This window comes from Moschus berezovskii, chromosome 2 (assembly GCF_049115385.1).
Source record: "Moschus berezovskii isolate FMDL1 chromosome 2, NW_MosBer_1.0, whole genome shotgun sequence".
Classification (NCBI taxonomy): Eukaryota; Metazoa; Chordata; class Mammalia; order Artiodactyla; family Moschidae; genus Moschus; species Moschus berezovskii.
Genome location: NC_142461.1, coordinates 139,193,491 through 139,210,900, shown reverse-complemented (window position 1 = coordinate 139,210,900; position 17,410 = coordinate 139,193,491). Strand labels below are relative to the sequence as shown.

Genomic DNA, 17,410 nt, shown 5'->3' with positions numbered 1-17,410 from the left:
TGGGGACTGCTCCGCATTCGCCCTCAGAGCCTGCGCCTGTCCTCGGGGACACCTGGGGCTCACTGAGCTGCACCCAGCAGCTCTCTGTGCTTCTCGCGCCACCTCACAACAGCCAAGCGTTACCTTGAAGAACGGGCTGTGCAGGAGCTGCTTGCCACCTCTCACAATAGGATCTTCATACTCAAACTGCCTCTGCAAAGCTTCTGGAAGGCCTTTCACCAAAGCAGCAAGAGCACTGCCTGAAAAACTCTTTTAAGAAAACAACAAAATTATAGCCCATACTAGGAAACCAAATTCAGGAGAGTTGAGTGTTTTGCTTCTGTGAGTCAACTGTTTAATTATACTGATACTATTCTCCCCAGAGAAGCCTGGTAGACTACAGTCCATGGGATCTCAAAGAGTCGGACACGACTGAGTGACTTCACATTCTCCCCTAAAATAAGTGATTGATATTTATAAACGGGAAAAAATCTAAAAAGACACAATGAATACCGAAATTAAAAAGAAGAGCATGAAAATTCACTTCAGAATATTTGGTCTAAATAATTTCAGTATAACAAAAACAGTTCTCCTGGGGAACCAGAAAGGAATTTCTGCTTCACAAACCTCCATCTCCAACATGGTTAAGATAAGCATTCTTTTAACAGTAACTATTTCATCCAGCAAAACAAAGGGGATGTGGTGAGTTAGACTCATAAAGCCCAACAGACAATCCTATTCCCACAGCCATCTACATGGGGCTGTTTCTATCATCAAAGTCCAGCCTGCACTTAGTATAGTAACAACATAAAGGAGTCTGAATGCAAGAAAGGCTGTCTTATCACTTCTCAGCCTTTTGGCTAAGATCAAGTGTAAGAAAGGCTGTCTTAGTCCTATGTGAAATTTCCCAACTCTTCTGTGATTAAGAAGTTAATATAATTAAAGCAACATTTTAGTCCCAAAGGGTCACACAACTAGAAACTATAATGTAATGTTTCATACCAGAGCTCTTGTTTCCCCATCATTATCTCCAAGTAGCCTGTTTATGTTAATTGATTGTCCAAATTCAGTTGTAAGAAGCTTCCTCAGTCTTTGAAGGGCCCACATTCTGTGACTGGCAGCTGAAATGAGAAGACAGAAATTCTGTCAGAGGATGACCATTCTTCTCAAGAAGTAAGACAGACCTGGCAACAGAGGTGCCACTTACCCAAGGCACTCAGCTGTGCACAAGCTGCCAGGGACGCTGCAAGGCGGGGGATGATGCTTCTGTTTGAGGCAAGGTTGAGTCGGAAGTCCAACAAACAAGTTACCAAGTCCATGGACGGGCACGAGAGGACACAGCGATCAGAAAGAAGGTCTTTAGGGCCTGAAGAAAGGGAATTATAAACGTCCCCTTGTTGGGCAGGGCAACAGCTACCCTAACAAGGAGACTCACTCGCAGTGAGTGCGTCACCTACACGGACGCCGTGGCTAGAGGGCTGCGCAACTGTCACATCACGCCACTACACTCTGCATACTGACATTCCCCCTGAGGACTCACACGGCTGAAGAACCGTAACCAGCAGCAGCTGGGAAACTTTGGGTGAAAACAGTGCCGCACCCCAACAGCCAAACCAGTGAAGCAGCTCATGCAGTGCTGAGCCTTCATGTGGTGGGGCCTTGGGCAGTGCTGGGTCCCAACACAACAGAAGGTAGACTACAAAGCACCAAACAAAAATACACGTGTATTTCCCTTGCTTGGATCACCAAGCCCCCTCCTCACCTGCAGCTGGCATGATGGGGTAGACTGTGAAGCGCCAGCCCCACCCATTCACAGACCCATCACTGATGAACTTCCACTTCAACTCATCCCCTGGGATGCGCAGTTCACTGGACCAGTCAGACCACTCCCGGCCTGGGGGACAAAAGCACACTGGTGGTGGGTTTACCCATCATCAGATCAACATCAACTTTCTTAGATACAAAGTCACTCACACCCTGTCTGAAAGACAGCTGGCTCCTCCAGCCCACTGCCCAGGTGCATTCACACCAAGGCCTTCAGCTCACATTGCAGCAAGCAACTGGGAAGCAGAGGACAGGCAGGCACTGCCCCAACAGAAGACACTCACACACAACCACAATGCTATGTGAGAGGCCCACAGAGCCAGTCGGTGCTCACGCCAGGGTCAGGGTCTACAGAAGTTTCTTTGAGAGGGTCTGATGTAATGGTTATTACCCAGGCAGCCAAAGAGAAAGCCTCTGTCTTCCTCAAAGGGGAAGCAAGTGTTCAGAGACACAGGGCCCCCACTGAAGCACAGGGGCAGTTCAGCACAGATGAGCCACCCTCAAGGGAGAGCAGAGCAGCCTGCCAGAGCCTGGGGTGCCCTGGAGAGGAGCTGGGGAGACAAGTTTATGGTGTGCCACCCCAACTGAGCTTCCACTTAGAGGACTTATCAGGCAGCAGCGTGGGAGTAGCCTGGAAGGGATCCTGTTGGAAGCAGAGAAACTGGAAACATCTCAGAACACTACTGCATACTACAGTGACATCTGTCAAACTGCCAGAAAAAAAAAAAATCCATACTCATCTGAGATACCACTTCATCCAAAGTAAAATCTTGTGAGTAAAGTTCTACTGGCACACATCCAGGCCCATCATTTATATTTGGTCTATGGCTGCCTTTGCAACAAAGGCAGAGGGGAGTGGTTATGTTAGGAAAACATTTGTTGACCCTGGCTCCAGATGAAGAATAAAGTTATCTGAAGAGATGTGCACACACAGACACACATACACCTGCACCGATGATTCTAAAAAACCCAGTGAAGGGCATTTAACAAGCCCCTAGACAGAGTGATTCACTCTTGCTCAATCTCACGGAGCACATCAGAGCAGAAAGGCCCAAGGAGACCCCTCCCATCGACTCCAGTACTGTCCACCACACGCATACAACACACGACCCATGGGGAGCCCAACTCCTCACAGCAATCAGTGAAAAAATAAAACCTTTAGGAAGCCTTGTAGTATGTCAGCCTTTACTCCCAAACACCTTACAGCACCACCTCCACTGTCTAGGTGAGACTGGGCCGCCCCCGACAACCAGTGCCCCCAACAAGGACTGGCAGTCACACTGGACATCAGTAATCCCACCCATCAGTGGGGAGGTACATGCATCACTTGAATAAATCATCTTACTGAGAGTACAGGGGAAAACAGATAAAACCTACTGTGCTTTGCAGTTAGGTCACTTATCGTTCTCTCCTGACGTCGCACACGAGAATGAAGCGGTAATGTTCTATTCAGTGATGCCAATGGTTCTGTTCTACAAAAGCACGCTCAACTCCCCTTCCTACCTGACCGCACGGAGACAATCCTGTTGACACCATCCATAACTGTGAGAGGGTCATGGCGCCTTTCGGTGGAGCACTGCCGGTCGAACTCCACCCTGAGTCCCTCTGCACCTGGAGGACAAGTGGGCACAAAAACAAGGTAACACTCCCAGTCAACACGCCACAGACAGGGCCAGAATCACTGCATAGAAGCAGTGAGTCTAAAATGGTGTGCAACGGCTAATGCAAAGCAGAAAGTCAGGAAGAACTAACCTCAAAAAATACAGACTCCTCTCACTCCAACTCTGCCTCCCACAAAACATTTCACCCATGATGGAAACAAGCGAAGACACTCCCACTTGGCCAACTGGTTTTGTGGTCTCACTTCTGGAAAAATTTTCATGCTACAGCCCTAACCAGGAAACCAAGCTTTATTATCCTGCCCCCCTACATTTTAAAAGCCATATAAAATCATGTCCACCAAGAATTTAGCATTAGATCTAGAGTCTTCTCTGGGACAAATTAGCTTAGAAAAGAATCAGTGAAGGCTATGACCTGGGTTATGGTGGAGGGAAAAGGTTGGCAAAACAACTATAAAATCACTCAAAATAGTAAGAAACAGTAATTCCAGGGCTCTTCAAATCAACTCAAGGCAAACGACAAACTGAGAAGAGCTCACTCACGGAAAAGCTGCCCAGCTCAGACAGGGACAGTGAGAGCACACGCGTTCCCGCCTGGGGCGCCCGGTGCAGCTGCAGCTCAGCTTTACCAGGACGGGCCCATCTCCAGTGACCCCATGCTCACTGGTGCAGAGCAGGGGCAGAGCCAGGGCAGAGATCCTACAAGTCAGAGCATATGAGGGGCAACTGAGGACAAACAGCAAAGCTTGTATCTCTGCTGGCTCGAGAATGTGATGTGGCTGGGGGTGCCAAACATGAGAACTAGCCAGAAATCTAACAAGAAGATTCTGGAAGTCAGAGAACAGAGAAGGGCTCAATGAGCACGTCATGGAGGCCTGGGTGACTTGAGGCACATGTCCTCAAGAAAACGGAGAGTTGGGTGTGCGTGCGCATGTGCGCTTACACACACACACACACACACACACACGAAAACTGTCTTTTGCTTCCACCCACAGAGATCCATCCACAGATGGGGAAATGAGCAGGCTAAATCAAGCAGACATGGAATAAACCCTAGAAGTAAGGCTAGAAAACAAAAATCAAAATAAAAAAGTAAGCTGGGATATCAGTGAATATGTGATGCAGGGGACAGATTTTAGAGAGTAATTCCAGGCATCTTACTAAAGAAATACACAAAACAACCATAGAAACCCAGCAACAATTACAAATCTTTTTTAAAAACTCAGAATCCAAGTGTCACAACAGAATCTACATGTCTAAGTTTTCAACAAAAGATAATGAGATATGCAAAAACACTGAAAAATGTGAGCCATACGCAGGAAGAAAATCAGACAACAGAAGCTGACCCTAATGGGCCAGATGCTGAACTAAGTAGGCAAGGACTTCAAAACTATAATAAATACGTTTAAAGAATTCACGAAAATAGTGAAAACATTATAACAAAGGAAAATATGATAACAATGACTCTGGGTCCTTAGCCCTTTTTGTATAGTTCTTCTGTGTATTCTTGCTGTCTCCTGTTAATCTCTTCTGCTTCTTTTAAGTCTGAACAAAGCCCCAAAACACATAACAGAAAAACAAATATAAATGAAATAAGTAGGCAAATCCACAATTACACTGGGGATTTCAAAATTTAGCCTTCAACGACTGACAGAACAAATAGTCAGAAAACTCTGTAAAGATACAGAAGATTTCAACAAGACTACCTACCATCTTGAACTCTTATGTACCTCTTTATCTGGGTGTTCATCTGTATTCTTTGTCATGTCCTTTATAATAAACTCCATGGGGCGGCAAAGAGTCAGACGTGACTGAACTGAACTGAACTTACAATAAACTAATAAACATAAGTAAATGTTTCCGTGAGTTCTGTGAGCTTCTGTAGCAAATCAACTGAACTTTAGGAGGAGGCTGTGGAAACCTCTGATTTACAGAAAGTCAGCAGGCAGCATAGGTAAGAATTTGGACTTCTCATTGGCATTTGAAGTGGGTGCAGTCTTGGCGGGACTTAAGCCATTAACCTAGTGTCAGGACTGAGTTAAACTGCAGGACACCAGCTGATTTTGCACAGCTGCATGATGTGTGGAAACCCTCACATGTCTGAAGTCAGAAGTTGTCTGGTGTTAGAAGTAGAGTGCTGCAGCAGTGAGAATAGAGGAGATACAAGGGAGGGAGTTTTCATTTTTATTTTTGCTTTTTTAATTTTACACAGAAAACATATTCTGTAAATATGTTTTCATATTTATGGAAGAAGAATACCTACCCTATAAAAACTCTTTCAGAGAGTAGAGAAGGGAACATGCTGCAACTCAATCTGTAAAGCCTGTATTACTCTAATATCAAAATGAGATAAACACATTACAAGAAAGGAAAGCTACATAAATAAATTTTGAAATTTTTAATAAAAAAAAAAGGAAAGCCACAAACTGACACTATTCATGAAAACAGGTTAAAATATCCTTAAGAAAATATTAGCAAGCCATATCCAGCAACATATACTATAGATTATACATTGTGGACAATTATGATTTGCCTAGAAATGCAATACAAGTTTAATATCCAGAAACTGATTCACAGAACATGCCATACAAATAAAGGATTAATACAGAAAACATGTCAATATACATGTCAAAAACATGTCAATATACAGAAAAATCATTTGACAAAATCCAACACACTCTCATGATAAAATTTCCCCCACAGACTAGGAAAAGAAAGTTTCTTCAACCTGATAAAGGCGTGTATGAAATACCTATTGTTAACATACCTAATGCTAAGAGAATGATATGTATTCACTCTACTGGAACAAGGTAAGGATTTCCACTCTCATCCCTTGTATATAACATTAACTCCAGCTAGTCCCTGTTCTAGCATAAGACAGAAACAGGTCATGTCTGTTGAATGTCACCAAGTATAACAAGGAAGTCTATGAAACAAAATTTGGGAAAATGTGTTCTAGTCTATGGTAGCAAGGAAAGGATTCCCTCTGCAGGGGAGATATGATCAGAAATCCGTAACTAATTGCCTATGAGAATACTACTTCAGGCAGATGGCAAGTACAAAGTGAGACAAATGGCCTAAACCTGGAACATATTTAAGGGCCACCATAAAAGATGATGTGGAGGGGCCAGCAGAGACAGGTAAAGAGGAAGGGAATGCTGCTGGAGAGGCAAACAAGATTCATGGGAAGTTGCACAGGCCACCATCAAGGATCTGAGTCCTATTTTAAGGTTACAGGGGTGCACTGGCAGAGTTTAAGCAGAGTACCAGTATATTCTGACTCACTTTAAGAGAATCTCTCTGGTTGTCATGTAAGGAGTTGATTCTGGGAGACACAGAAGGTGAGAAGCAGAAGCAGAACATTTATATTATACTAGTATATGAGTTAGTATGATAAACCAGGTGAAACTAGATGGTTAGGCCCAGGATGATTTGGCTGAATCTGAAATATATTTTAAAGTAGAAATGTTAGGACTTGCTGGCAGACTGGATATCAAGTGAGAGAGAAACAGAAAAGAGGAAGAGGCACAGCAGGCTCTGTCTCAGGCGACTGCTGAGTGGAGTCGTCTTTTGCTCCGTTTCCACCATGAGAGAGTGAGAGTTCAAAGTTAAAGATGCTTTCGTGACTCCCATCTCATTCTAAAAGTTTAAGAAAACTAATTTCACATAAAAATGATCAGGATAAAATTATCGAGGTCAAATACAATATAAAGTATTTGTATTTGGTCAAATACAATATTGTATTTGTATTTGGTCAAATACAATATAAAGTATTACAAAAGAGAGAATAAGAATAGAGTAACAGTCTCCTATAGACAATGAAGGCAAGTCAGAACGATGTGCCCACAAAACACATGAAAAATATAATCAATTATTTCAAACCAAGCTAAAAAAAATTAGGAAAACGATACATGATATGAAAGAACAATCTAAATAAGAATTAGGACAAAACACTAAATGATAAAGCTTAGTAAAGAACTTTTTACAATTCAGAAATGAAAATTAGGGGCAAATAAACACAACAGATATGCTCTGAGACAAACAGGAGGAAAGGAAGTAGCCAATATTGACTCTAAAAGGCATCCAACACAAGGTAACAATCACATGTCCATGAAAAAGGAAACTGATACAAGGTTGCAAACAAATACCACAAACTGTAATGCAAAAAAACTGCTTGAAAGACAAGACTCGAAACTATTCAACATTTTAAAGGGGCACAAACCCTTATCTGAGAATGTCACTTATAACACTTACAACAACCAACTTTTACAGGAGGAAAATACGCTATTCAATAAAACTAACTTTCAAATGTGGGCAACCAGCTCTTGGAACAAGGTGACTCCTGTGGGGACTGTCGCCCTCTGAGCTCTGCTGAGGAGCTGACAGAGAGTAAGCTTTGGGCAGTCACAGTGAGGGGGGAGGCGACTAGAGCTAAATGAAGATGAGCAGTAAGAAAGCAGGGCATGCAGTAGCTGTTACGCTCTGGGCTTTACAGCACGACCAAGCTAATCAAATCCAACAATGAAGAGAGCAAGAAACCAAGAAAAAATTTAACTGTTTTCAGTAACCACATACATATCTGGGAGTGTTAGACTAAGACCCTGAGTCTTTTGTGCCTGTGATGTGCAATAAAGCAAATAAGTAATTATGAGATATTCTCATTCTATCACTCCTCTGTCTTAGAACCAGGACTTGGGGGGAGAAAAGAAACACAGACCTAACAGAAGAGGTTAGGTATAAATAGAAGCGTGCAATTCTGAATTTGGACTGATCGTATCATTATGAACTCAAAAGAAAGTCGGTCAGTCAGTCAGTCAGTTTGACTGCCCACTCATTTATCCTGTCTCTATCCACTGAAAAAGTCTAGAAACAACAACAGCCCAGTGATCTAAAATGGCATCTCCACTAACAGACACCAGGTAGGCTCCAGGTGGAGAGGAGAAACTACATGACAAGCCTAAAGCATGTTGTCTCATCAGACTACAAGGAAGTTACCACTGGACCATGAGAATCACTGCCAAGAGCCAAACACAATGAGGAGCTCAACATCTGGAGATGGGATCATTTCAGCTTCAATAGGACAATAGTCACAGTGGATTAAAGCCCATCATACATGTTTAAATCCATGGGTTCATGATAGAAAAGAATAAATAGGTAATTTTCTGACTATCTAGTGTTAAGGACTTGGTGCTTTCCCCATCTGTCAGTCCGGGTTCAGTCTCTGGTCAGGAAACTAAGATCCCACAAGCTGTGAGGCACAGCCAAAAACAACCCCAAAATAACTGGTCACCTTCAAAGAATGATGTGTTCATTCTCATGAAAATGTAAAAAGAAGAAAAGAATCCAGCTTTTATCCTGCCTTTCTTATACAAACAGCACTCCTGGGTAACCAACCAAAGGATCAGGGAAAATGTCCCTATATAAAGTAATCTACCTAATAAATAAGAAAGAAATGAAATAATTAGAACAGCACCATCTTGCAACCACCAATGGATTTAGTGGCCTCAGGCAATGAGCATCAGTAGTCGCTGCCATCACAAAAGGAAAGACAAGCAGATACCAGATGCTTCCAAATGCTGGATCACAAACACTAATGGTCCTGTCAGAGGGCCTGGCTGAACTAACCAGGCCGATGAATCACGGGCAATCTGTAGAAAGACGGGACGGAGGAACAGGTAAACGTGAAGCAGGGATGAATTACTGAAAAAAAGGAAAAAACTACAGGTTAAAAGATACTTAAAAGATGGAAACTGTTAAGAGAGTTAAGATGAGAATGCACACTTGGGTAACAGAAACTGTCCAGAAATACAAGCCAGGGCAGTGCCACATTAGAGGGGGCGACGCAAGGAGGGCTTCTGGGCACAGGCAGAAGACTACCTCTAGATTTGAGTTTCGGCAACTAAGGCATCCACCTAATAAGCATTAAGCCAAACATTTACTTTGCATAGTTTCCTGTATCATGTTTTGGGTCAGTGAGGTTTCTAGAAAAGGTGGGAAAAGTGACTCTAAAACAATCCTGTCACTTTTTTTCTGTAAAACAAGGACGGCGGCTTCAACTGATGCAATGAGAGAAACGAAGCTGTTCTACAGGCACCTTTTATATGACCCCTGTCTCCTCCCTGGGGCCAGCCCTCAGTACCTGGTATCTTCACTGTGCCGCTGGACGAAGTGTCATCAGTGTAGGGATGGCTACTCTCCACCACCACAGGCTGAGAGGACAGGCGGCCACTCTGTGAGTCTGTGGCCACATCCTCCAACTCGGTGACACAGAGCTCCAACAACATATCTGCCACCTGTGGGGGGAAGCAGGGGACAAAGCAGGAAGACATCAGGATGCCTGCCCAGTTCAGTTCTTTCCATAGGGATGGGGGCACGGAGAGCTTGGGAGTTTGAGAAATCTAATGTAAATCAGGGCTCGGTTTCCTCACCGACAAAATCATGATAGCAGAGCTCGCAGGGGTGCTGTGAAGTTTGGAGGGATCTATGTACAAGTAATAAGGAAGCACCTACACACAAAACGCCCAACACGTGCCAACTGATGAAACGAAATGCCCGTGATCTCAACACTTTCTCTTCACATCAAGACAAGGTTACGTCCTAGTGAGGAAAACCTGCCCAGGAACAAAACTTTCAAGCAAGGAGCAGAAGGTGATAAAAATGACCAAGATCCTAGAAGGCATGGGGGTCAAGCAAGAGGGGCAGGAATGGAGAGGAACGACCCAGCTGTCCAGGCTGAACAACACCTGAAATGAGACAACCCGGGGTATCTCCTGACCCAAGACGCTTAGGGTCAGCCCCCATGCCATACTCGCCCAACAATCCATAATGTTCAGACTTCATTTCAAAATTTTAGTGATTCACACCACTTAAATGGTCAATACTGGTGATTATATTTTGACTGCTATTTTAAAAACAAACAATATGTTGTTACAGTAATTAACTTCCAAAGTTTTTAAATTTAGAAAAACTTAATGAGACCATTGTCTATTCTTTCAGAAATGATTATTTTAATCTATTTTTCCTTGTATTTAGATAATAAAGGTTATCTTAGTAAGAAGTTTCATTAATGACAAACTACAATCACAGCCATAATTTAGGTTTTATAATTATGAATGCAAAAGTTTCTCTTGTTTAAAGAGTCTCAAATACTAGATCAGGATGGAACATAAGAGTAGCATCCTGCCACTGGCCAGGAGAGTTGGAAGAAAATCCCCATCTCTGTTTCTGTCTCCCCTTGAATTCGAGATGTTGATGTTATCTAACTCCTAATGCACAGCCCAGCAGGGGTCTTCTGGGCTTTAACACCTTCTTCTGCAAAGACAGCCAGTACCCCAGGAAAGGCAAATAAACTCTGAGAAGAGGGTGACAGAGGGGTCATAGATGTGGTTCTGCCCTCAGAGCTTACAAGCATTTCTCCCATCCACCAGACACCTGAGTGTCTCTGAGGGAGTAACGACCGCTGAAAGCTTCAGCTTTCTTATGTGTAGACAAAGGGAAAGCCTGTGCTCTGTACTCAGAGAATGCACCCAGAACGGGGCCTGGAAGATACACAGACAACAAATTCTAGGTATTACTACTTTAAATCCACATTCTCATTCCATCCTTTCCTCTCACAAATGCAATACACTTGTAAAAACATTAATATTTTGCTTATGGAAATTCACCTTGATTTAATCTCTCAGAATTATGCCAAGTAACTTGCTTCGAAAAACTATGAAGTAGGAAACCTATAACCTTTCAGTTCTTCCTGAATATGATTAAGAAATAACAAGCCCCTAAAATATCTACCAAATCATTTACTATGATTTCAAGAACGCTCAACCATTCCTAAGTACATTATGTTTTTGGTGGTGGTGATACGGAAATCAAATACAGGTGACACAACTGCACAGGGAACGTAGCATCAGACTCCCTGACACAGCCAGTTCTGAAGAGGCAGAGTGAGGCTGCTGATAAACAGCAAGGGTCCGGAAGGAAGCCCAAGGACTTCAGAACTGATGAGCTCTACTTCTGAGGCACACGGATGTGATACTGACTTGATACCCTACATTAGTCACATGTGGCTGCTCCAATCTCAAGTGAAATACAATGAAACATCGGTGCCTCAGGTGCACCAGCTACATTCCAAGAGCTCAAGAGCCATACGTGGCTAGAAGTCACCACACTGGATGGCCCAGGTATAGACCATCATCACGGCAGAAAACACTACAGAACCCATGCTATCAAATATTAAAATCTACTTTAAATAGTTAATAGTTAAAATACTGTGATAGTAAAGCATAAAAACTAGTATAATGGAACCAAAAAAGTCTATAAAGGACCCAAATAAGTACAGAAGTTTACAGTACAATAAGAGTGGCCTTCAAGTCACTGGGAAGAAGATGGATTTAGTCAATAAATTGTGTTGCTGCAACATGTTTTCAATCTAGGAAAAAGTAAAGCTGAATCCCTACTTTATCCCCTATATCAAGATAAATTCCAGATGGCTCAAAAAGGTAAATATAATAACCAATGAAGCTCAGCTTGGTGCTCTCTGATGACCTAGAGAGGTGGGATTGGCGGGGGAGGGGAGCTCAAGAGGGAGGGAACATATAGCTGATCCATGATGTTTGCACAACAAAAATACAACACTGTAAAGCAATTATATTCCAATAAAAAAATAACAAATGAAAACAAAAATGATTGAAAGAAACTTGAGAGGATTTCTTAAACAATGTCATGTTCGTGCCATATTTACAGCATAATACAAAATCCAGAAGCCATAAGTGAAAAAATTTGGCAGATTTGACTTTGCAAAAACTAGAAGTTTCTAAATTCTGAAATATTAAAACAATGTTACAAGGCAAACTGAGGAGCAGCTCAGCACAGATGACAGAGAAGGGACTCATTTTCACCAGAAGTCCTTCAAGCACAAGACAGCAGCAGCACCTCCAGCCCACCCGCCCCCGCTGCAGCTCACCTGTGGGTAGGCAGTGCCCATGCCAGACAGCACAGCTGAAAGCACGTCCCGGCCCTTGTCCCCCGCCCGGCCACACACAGACAGCTTGAGCAGGTCCACCATGACACGCGTGTCGTCCACAACCAACAAACTAGTGAATTCATCCAAGGACTGAAGTTCTGGGCCTGACGCTTTATTCTGGCTCTCAACATCCTAAAAAAGTTCAACAATTAAAATGAGGAATCCTATATTAAGAGACATTAAGAGACAAACAGTCAAGAACTCAAAGGATACATGATTACCAACGACAAATAAGGAAACTTCTGAGGTATTTACGACCATGAAATACTAGAATAAGAAATAACAAGCCCCTATATACCACCTTGAACTATGCTTTCAAAATCAATCAACTATTTCACAAATTACCAACAGCAGCTGTCAAAAGGACTGCCTAATCTATAAAGAAATGACAGTATATACTGTGACCAACTTCATATCTGAGGTGTGTTTCAAGGGGAGACTTCAAATGAAATCTCACCATGTAAAATCTACCACCACAGAGTATGCTTGGAAGTCCTCTATCAACTGCATTTGTACGCTATACTTTTACATCTTTTGCCTAGATCCTCTCCATAATTCTCAAAATTTGACTTAACGGACTTTTGGACATGCAAACATTGCCCATCACCTCTTGTCCCTTAGGTGCTGTTAAGAAGAAAATAGTCTTCTCAGTATCCCTTTTTACTGCTCATTCACAGTAGGTCAGTTAAAACAAACCACACCTGTGATTATTTACCTCTTTCCACATCAGCAGAAAAAGGAATTGCTTGTTTGCCTGTGACAACATTACTGACCCATCACAATCCCACGTCATGAAGGTTTCCTGCTCAGGACAATTACCCCACAGCCTGCTGCCACCGCAAAGGAGCCTCTTGAAGGTTGGTAGTGGGGTCTGGCTTACAGAAAGTAATAGGGAGATCCAACAGCTTCTGAGCTTAGAGGGAGTGGGCATCAGAGACCTGAGCCCTTCCTGTTTCCTAGGCAGAGGCCAGCTCTCCAGGGAAAGAACAAGATGCCACAAGTGTCTCTTCTCTTCTCTCCTGCTTTCTGGATCTCAGTGAAATCACTATCAGTGGTCTTCAAAAACAGAAATAAGCCAAGGAAAGGACAAGCCCCACTTAGGAATCTTAAGGGGAATGTGATCCGAACAATGTGCAGATTTCATCAATGCTCAAGTTGGCCCTGGAAACCATAGCTCTGAGGCAGGAGCATGGTTTCTCCCTTAAAAGAAACAGACCCTGCTCCCACCTTCAAGTGAAGGAACAGGGAATCAGCAAGTGAAGTGCATCAGAAATGAAGACACTCCAGAATCTCATTCACTGAAGACCAGCAAAAACAGTCAGTGGAATATATTAATCACATGTAACATCTTTGGTCTTATTTGAAACAATACCAAACATTTTTATGGTGGGGTTGTTTTAAAAAAAAAAAAAATAGAGAACAAATCCAAAGGAACTGCTGAAAAATAAAATCACTGCTTCATAACCCTGTTGTTGTTTAGCACTAAGTCGTGTCTGACTCCTTTGCGATCCCATGGACTGTACAGCCTGACAGGCTCCTCTGTCCATGGGATTTCCCAGGCAAGCATACTGGAGTGGGTTGCCATGTTGTCTTCCAAGGAATCTTCCCAACCCAGGGATCAAACCCCCATCTCGTGTCTTCTGCATTAGCAGGCGGATTCTTGACCACTGTGCCCAAAACTGACATAAAATTACTTTCCTGTTATTAATGAATCAAACAAAATTGAAATGATAGTAATTTCAGGCTACAATCTGGATAATGCCTATGCCTCATAAATAAATTTGTAAGAAATAAATTGTACCATCTTTCTTCTACCTAAAAGATAAAATTTTGCATAATTCAGATTAATTTCTGCCTTAAAACCTCACCTTAGGAGATTGCCAAATATCACAAGTTGAGTTCAGACATCTAATTCACAAATATCAATTTTCTTATTACTACAGGTTATATTTTCCATAGCATATATTTTTGTCACTAGTAACAGAATAATAAATCAAGAGTTCCAAATGTAATTGAAAATAATATGCTTGTTCACAAGGTGAATATGCTGGCAAGGGAGACCATGTGAGCAGGATGAGATGGCCTGGGATAAGGAGCACCTGAGTAGGCTTGGGAGGGCGTCCACATTGGCGGGGAGGCCACAATGTGACAGAGTCAAGCCACGTGGAAAGTGTTCCTGCTTTGGGTCAGCTGGCACTGGGGACAGCGGTGGGTCAAGCAGGATGAGAGGTCATCCCTGCACAGCAGACTGGTTTTGAGTGCCAGAAGCTACGCAGGGGAAGGAGGATATCCATGTGGGTGAGGAGAGACAGCCAAATGAGAAGGTGGCTTAAACTGCCAATATTAGGAGCTAGATTCCTCACCTTCAGAGAACAGCATGATAAATACAGAAAAGGAAGAAAGTAGAATGAACCCTGTGCAGTTATCAGTACTGACTGTACTGCTGTGAACCAGTGGTTTTCAATGTATGTAGGTATATACCAAAACAAATATTAACACGCATAACTTATGGAAAGCATATACACACACATATTTTCTAGCTCTGCCCAGTAAGAAAGGAGATGAACTGCACTTTCCGCCATAGGAAAACAAAGATATTTCAGATCTTGGATTTGAAATACCATACTCCAAGAAAAAGAACCATGATTTTTTGGAGAAATATGATTTCTGTGCTGCAGCATGAAACATCTTGATGAACCTAGAATTCTGTGTTGTGCAGGAAACAACAAAATAAAAGAATAATGAGAATATGTTCAAAGAGAGAAAATTCTACCAAATATTTAAAGAATTGACACAAATCTTTCACAAACTCTTCCAACAAACAGAAGAGGAACACTGCCTAACTCATCTAGGAGGCCAGTATTGTTCTTTAATGCAAATCAGGAGAAGATATAGGTGCAAAAATCCTTAACAAAATAGCAAAGCCATCCAACAGGCAAGTTAGGCCCTGGAGTACAAAAAGGGTAACAGAGTTTTGCCAAGAGAATGTACTGGTCATAGCAAACACCCTCTTTCAACAACACCAGAGCTGACTCTGCACATGGACATCACCCAGATAATCAATACCAAAATCAGACGGACATCACCATTTGGCTGCATTCCTTGCAGCCAAAGACGGACAAGCTCTATACAGTCAGCAAAAACAAGACTGGGAGCTGACTGTGGCTCAGATCATGAACTCCTTATTGCAAAATTCAGACTTAAACTGAAGAAAGTAGAGAAAACCACTAGACCATTCAGGTAAGAACCAAATCAAATCCCTTATGATTGAACAGTGGAAGTGACAAATAGATTCAAGGGATTAGATCTGATAGACAGACAGCCTGATGAACTATGGAAGGATGTTTGTAACATTGTACAGGAAGCCATGATCAATACTATCCCCAAGGAAAAGAAATGTAAAAAGGCAAAATGGTGTCTGAGGAAGCTTTACAAATAGCCGATAAAAGAAGATAAGTGAAAGGCAAAGGAGAAAAAAAAAAGATATACCCATCTGAATGCAGTGTTCCAAAGAATAGCAAAGAGAGATAAGAAAGCCTTGCTCGGTGATCAATGCAAAGAAATGGAGGAAATCAATAGAATGGGAAGGACTAGAGATCTCTTCAAGAAAATCAGAGATACCAAGGGAACATTTCAGGCAAAGATAAGTAACAGTATGGATCTAACAGAAGCAGAAGATATTAAGAAGAGGTGGCAAGAATACACAGAAGAACTATACAAAAAGATCTTAATGACCCAGATAACCATGATGGTGTGATCACTCACCTAGAGCCAGACATCCTGGAGTGAGAACCCAAGTGGGCCTTAGAAAGCATCACTATGAACAAAGCTGGTGGAGGTGATAGAATTCCAGTTGAGCTAGTTGAAATCCTAAAAGATGATACAGTTAAAGTGCTGCACTCAATATGCCAGCAAATTTGGAAAACTCAGCAGTGACCAAGACTAGAAAAGGTCAGTTTCATTCCAATCCCAAAGAAGGGCAATGCCAAATAATGTTCAAACTACTGCATACCTGCACTCATCTCACATGCTAGCAACGTAATGCACAATATTCTCTAAGCTAGGCTTCAACAGTACATGAACCGAGAACTTCAAGATATACAAGCTGGATTTAGAAAAGGCAGAGGAAGCAGAGATCAAATTGCCAACATCTGCTGGATCTTAGAATTACGGAAAATCATCTACTTCTGCTTCACTAACTATGCTAAAGCCTTTGATGTGTGTATCACAAGAAACTGTGGAAAATTCTTTAAGAGATAGGAATACCAGACCACCTTACCTGCCTCCTGAGCAATCTGTATGCAGGTCATGAAGCAACAGTTAGAACCAGACATGGAACAACAGACTGGTTCCAAATTGGGAAGGGAGTATGTCAAGGCTGTATACTGTCACCCTGCTTATTTAATTTACATGCAGAGTACATCATGCAAAATGTTGGGCTGGATGAAGCACAAGCTGGAATCAAGATTGCTGGAAGAAATATCAAAAACCTCAGATATGCAGATGACACCACCTTTATGGCAGAAAGCAAAGATGAACTAAAGAGCCTCTTGATGAAAGTGAAAGAGGAGAGTGAAAAGGCTGACTTAAAATTCAACATTCAAAAAATGAAGATCATGGCATTGGTCCCATCACTTCATGGCAAATAGATGGGAAACAATGGAAACTGTGAGAGATTTTATTTTTGGGGGCTCCAAATCACTGCAGATAGTGACTTCAGTCATGAAATTAAAAGACCCTTGCTCCTTGGAATAAAGTTATGACCAACCTAGACAGCATATTAAAAAACAGAGACATTACTTTGCCAACAAAGGTCCATCTAGTCAAAACTATGGTTTTCCCAGTAGTCATATATTGATATAAGAGTTGCACCACAAAGAAAGCTGAGCACCGAAGAATTGATGCTTCTGAACTGTGGTGTTGGAGAAGACTCTTTGAGAGTCCTTTGGACTAGAAAGAGATTCTATCC

The 17,410-nt window shown here is 42.3% G+C and overlaps 1 protein-coding gene across 5 annotated transcripts in view; it reads right to left on the bottom strand.

Annotated features, from left to right (window-relative positions):
* HERC2 (HECT and RLD domain containing E3 ubiquitin protein ligase 2) overlaps positions 1–17,410 on the bottom strand; it is a 248,598-nt gene that overhangs the window by 41,316 nt on the left and 189,872 nt on the right. For all 5 annotated transcript variants that reach the window (XM_055398094.2, XM_055398095.2, XM_055398096.2 and 2 more), the window contains 7 exons: positions 12,382–12,573; positions 9,562–9,715; positions 3,307–3,414; positions 1,742–1,873; positions 1,187–1,345; positions 982–1,100; positions 124–249 (listed from right to left, as the gene is read on the bottom strand). In XM_055398094.2, the coding sequence (XP_055254069.1) occupies positions 124–249; positions 982–1,100; positions 1,187–1,345; positions 1,742–1,873; positions 3,307–3,414; positions 9,562–9,715; positions 12,382–12,573 (990 nt within the window). The remainder of the gene's footprint in view (positions 1–123; positions 250–981; positions 1,101–1,186; positions 1,346–1,741; positions 1,874–3,306; positions 3,415–9,561; positions 9,716–12,381; positions 12,574–17,410) is intronic.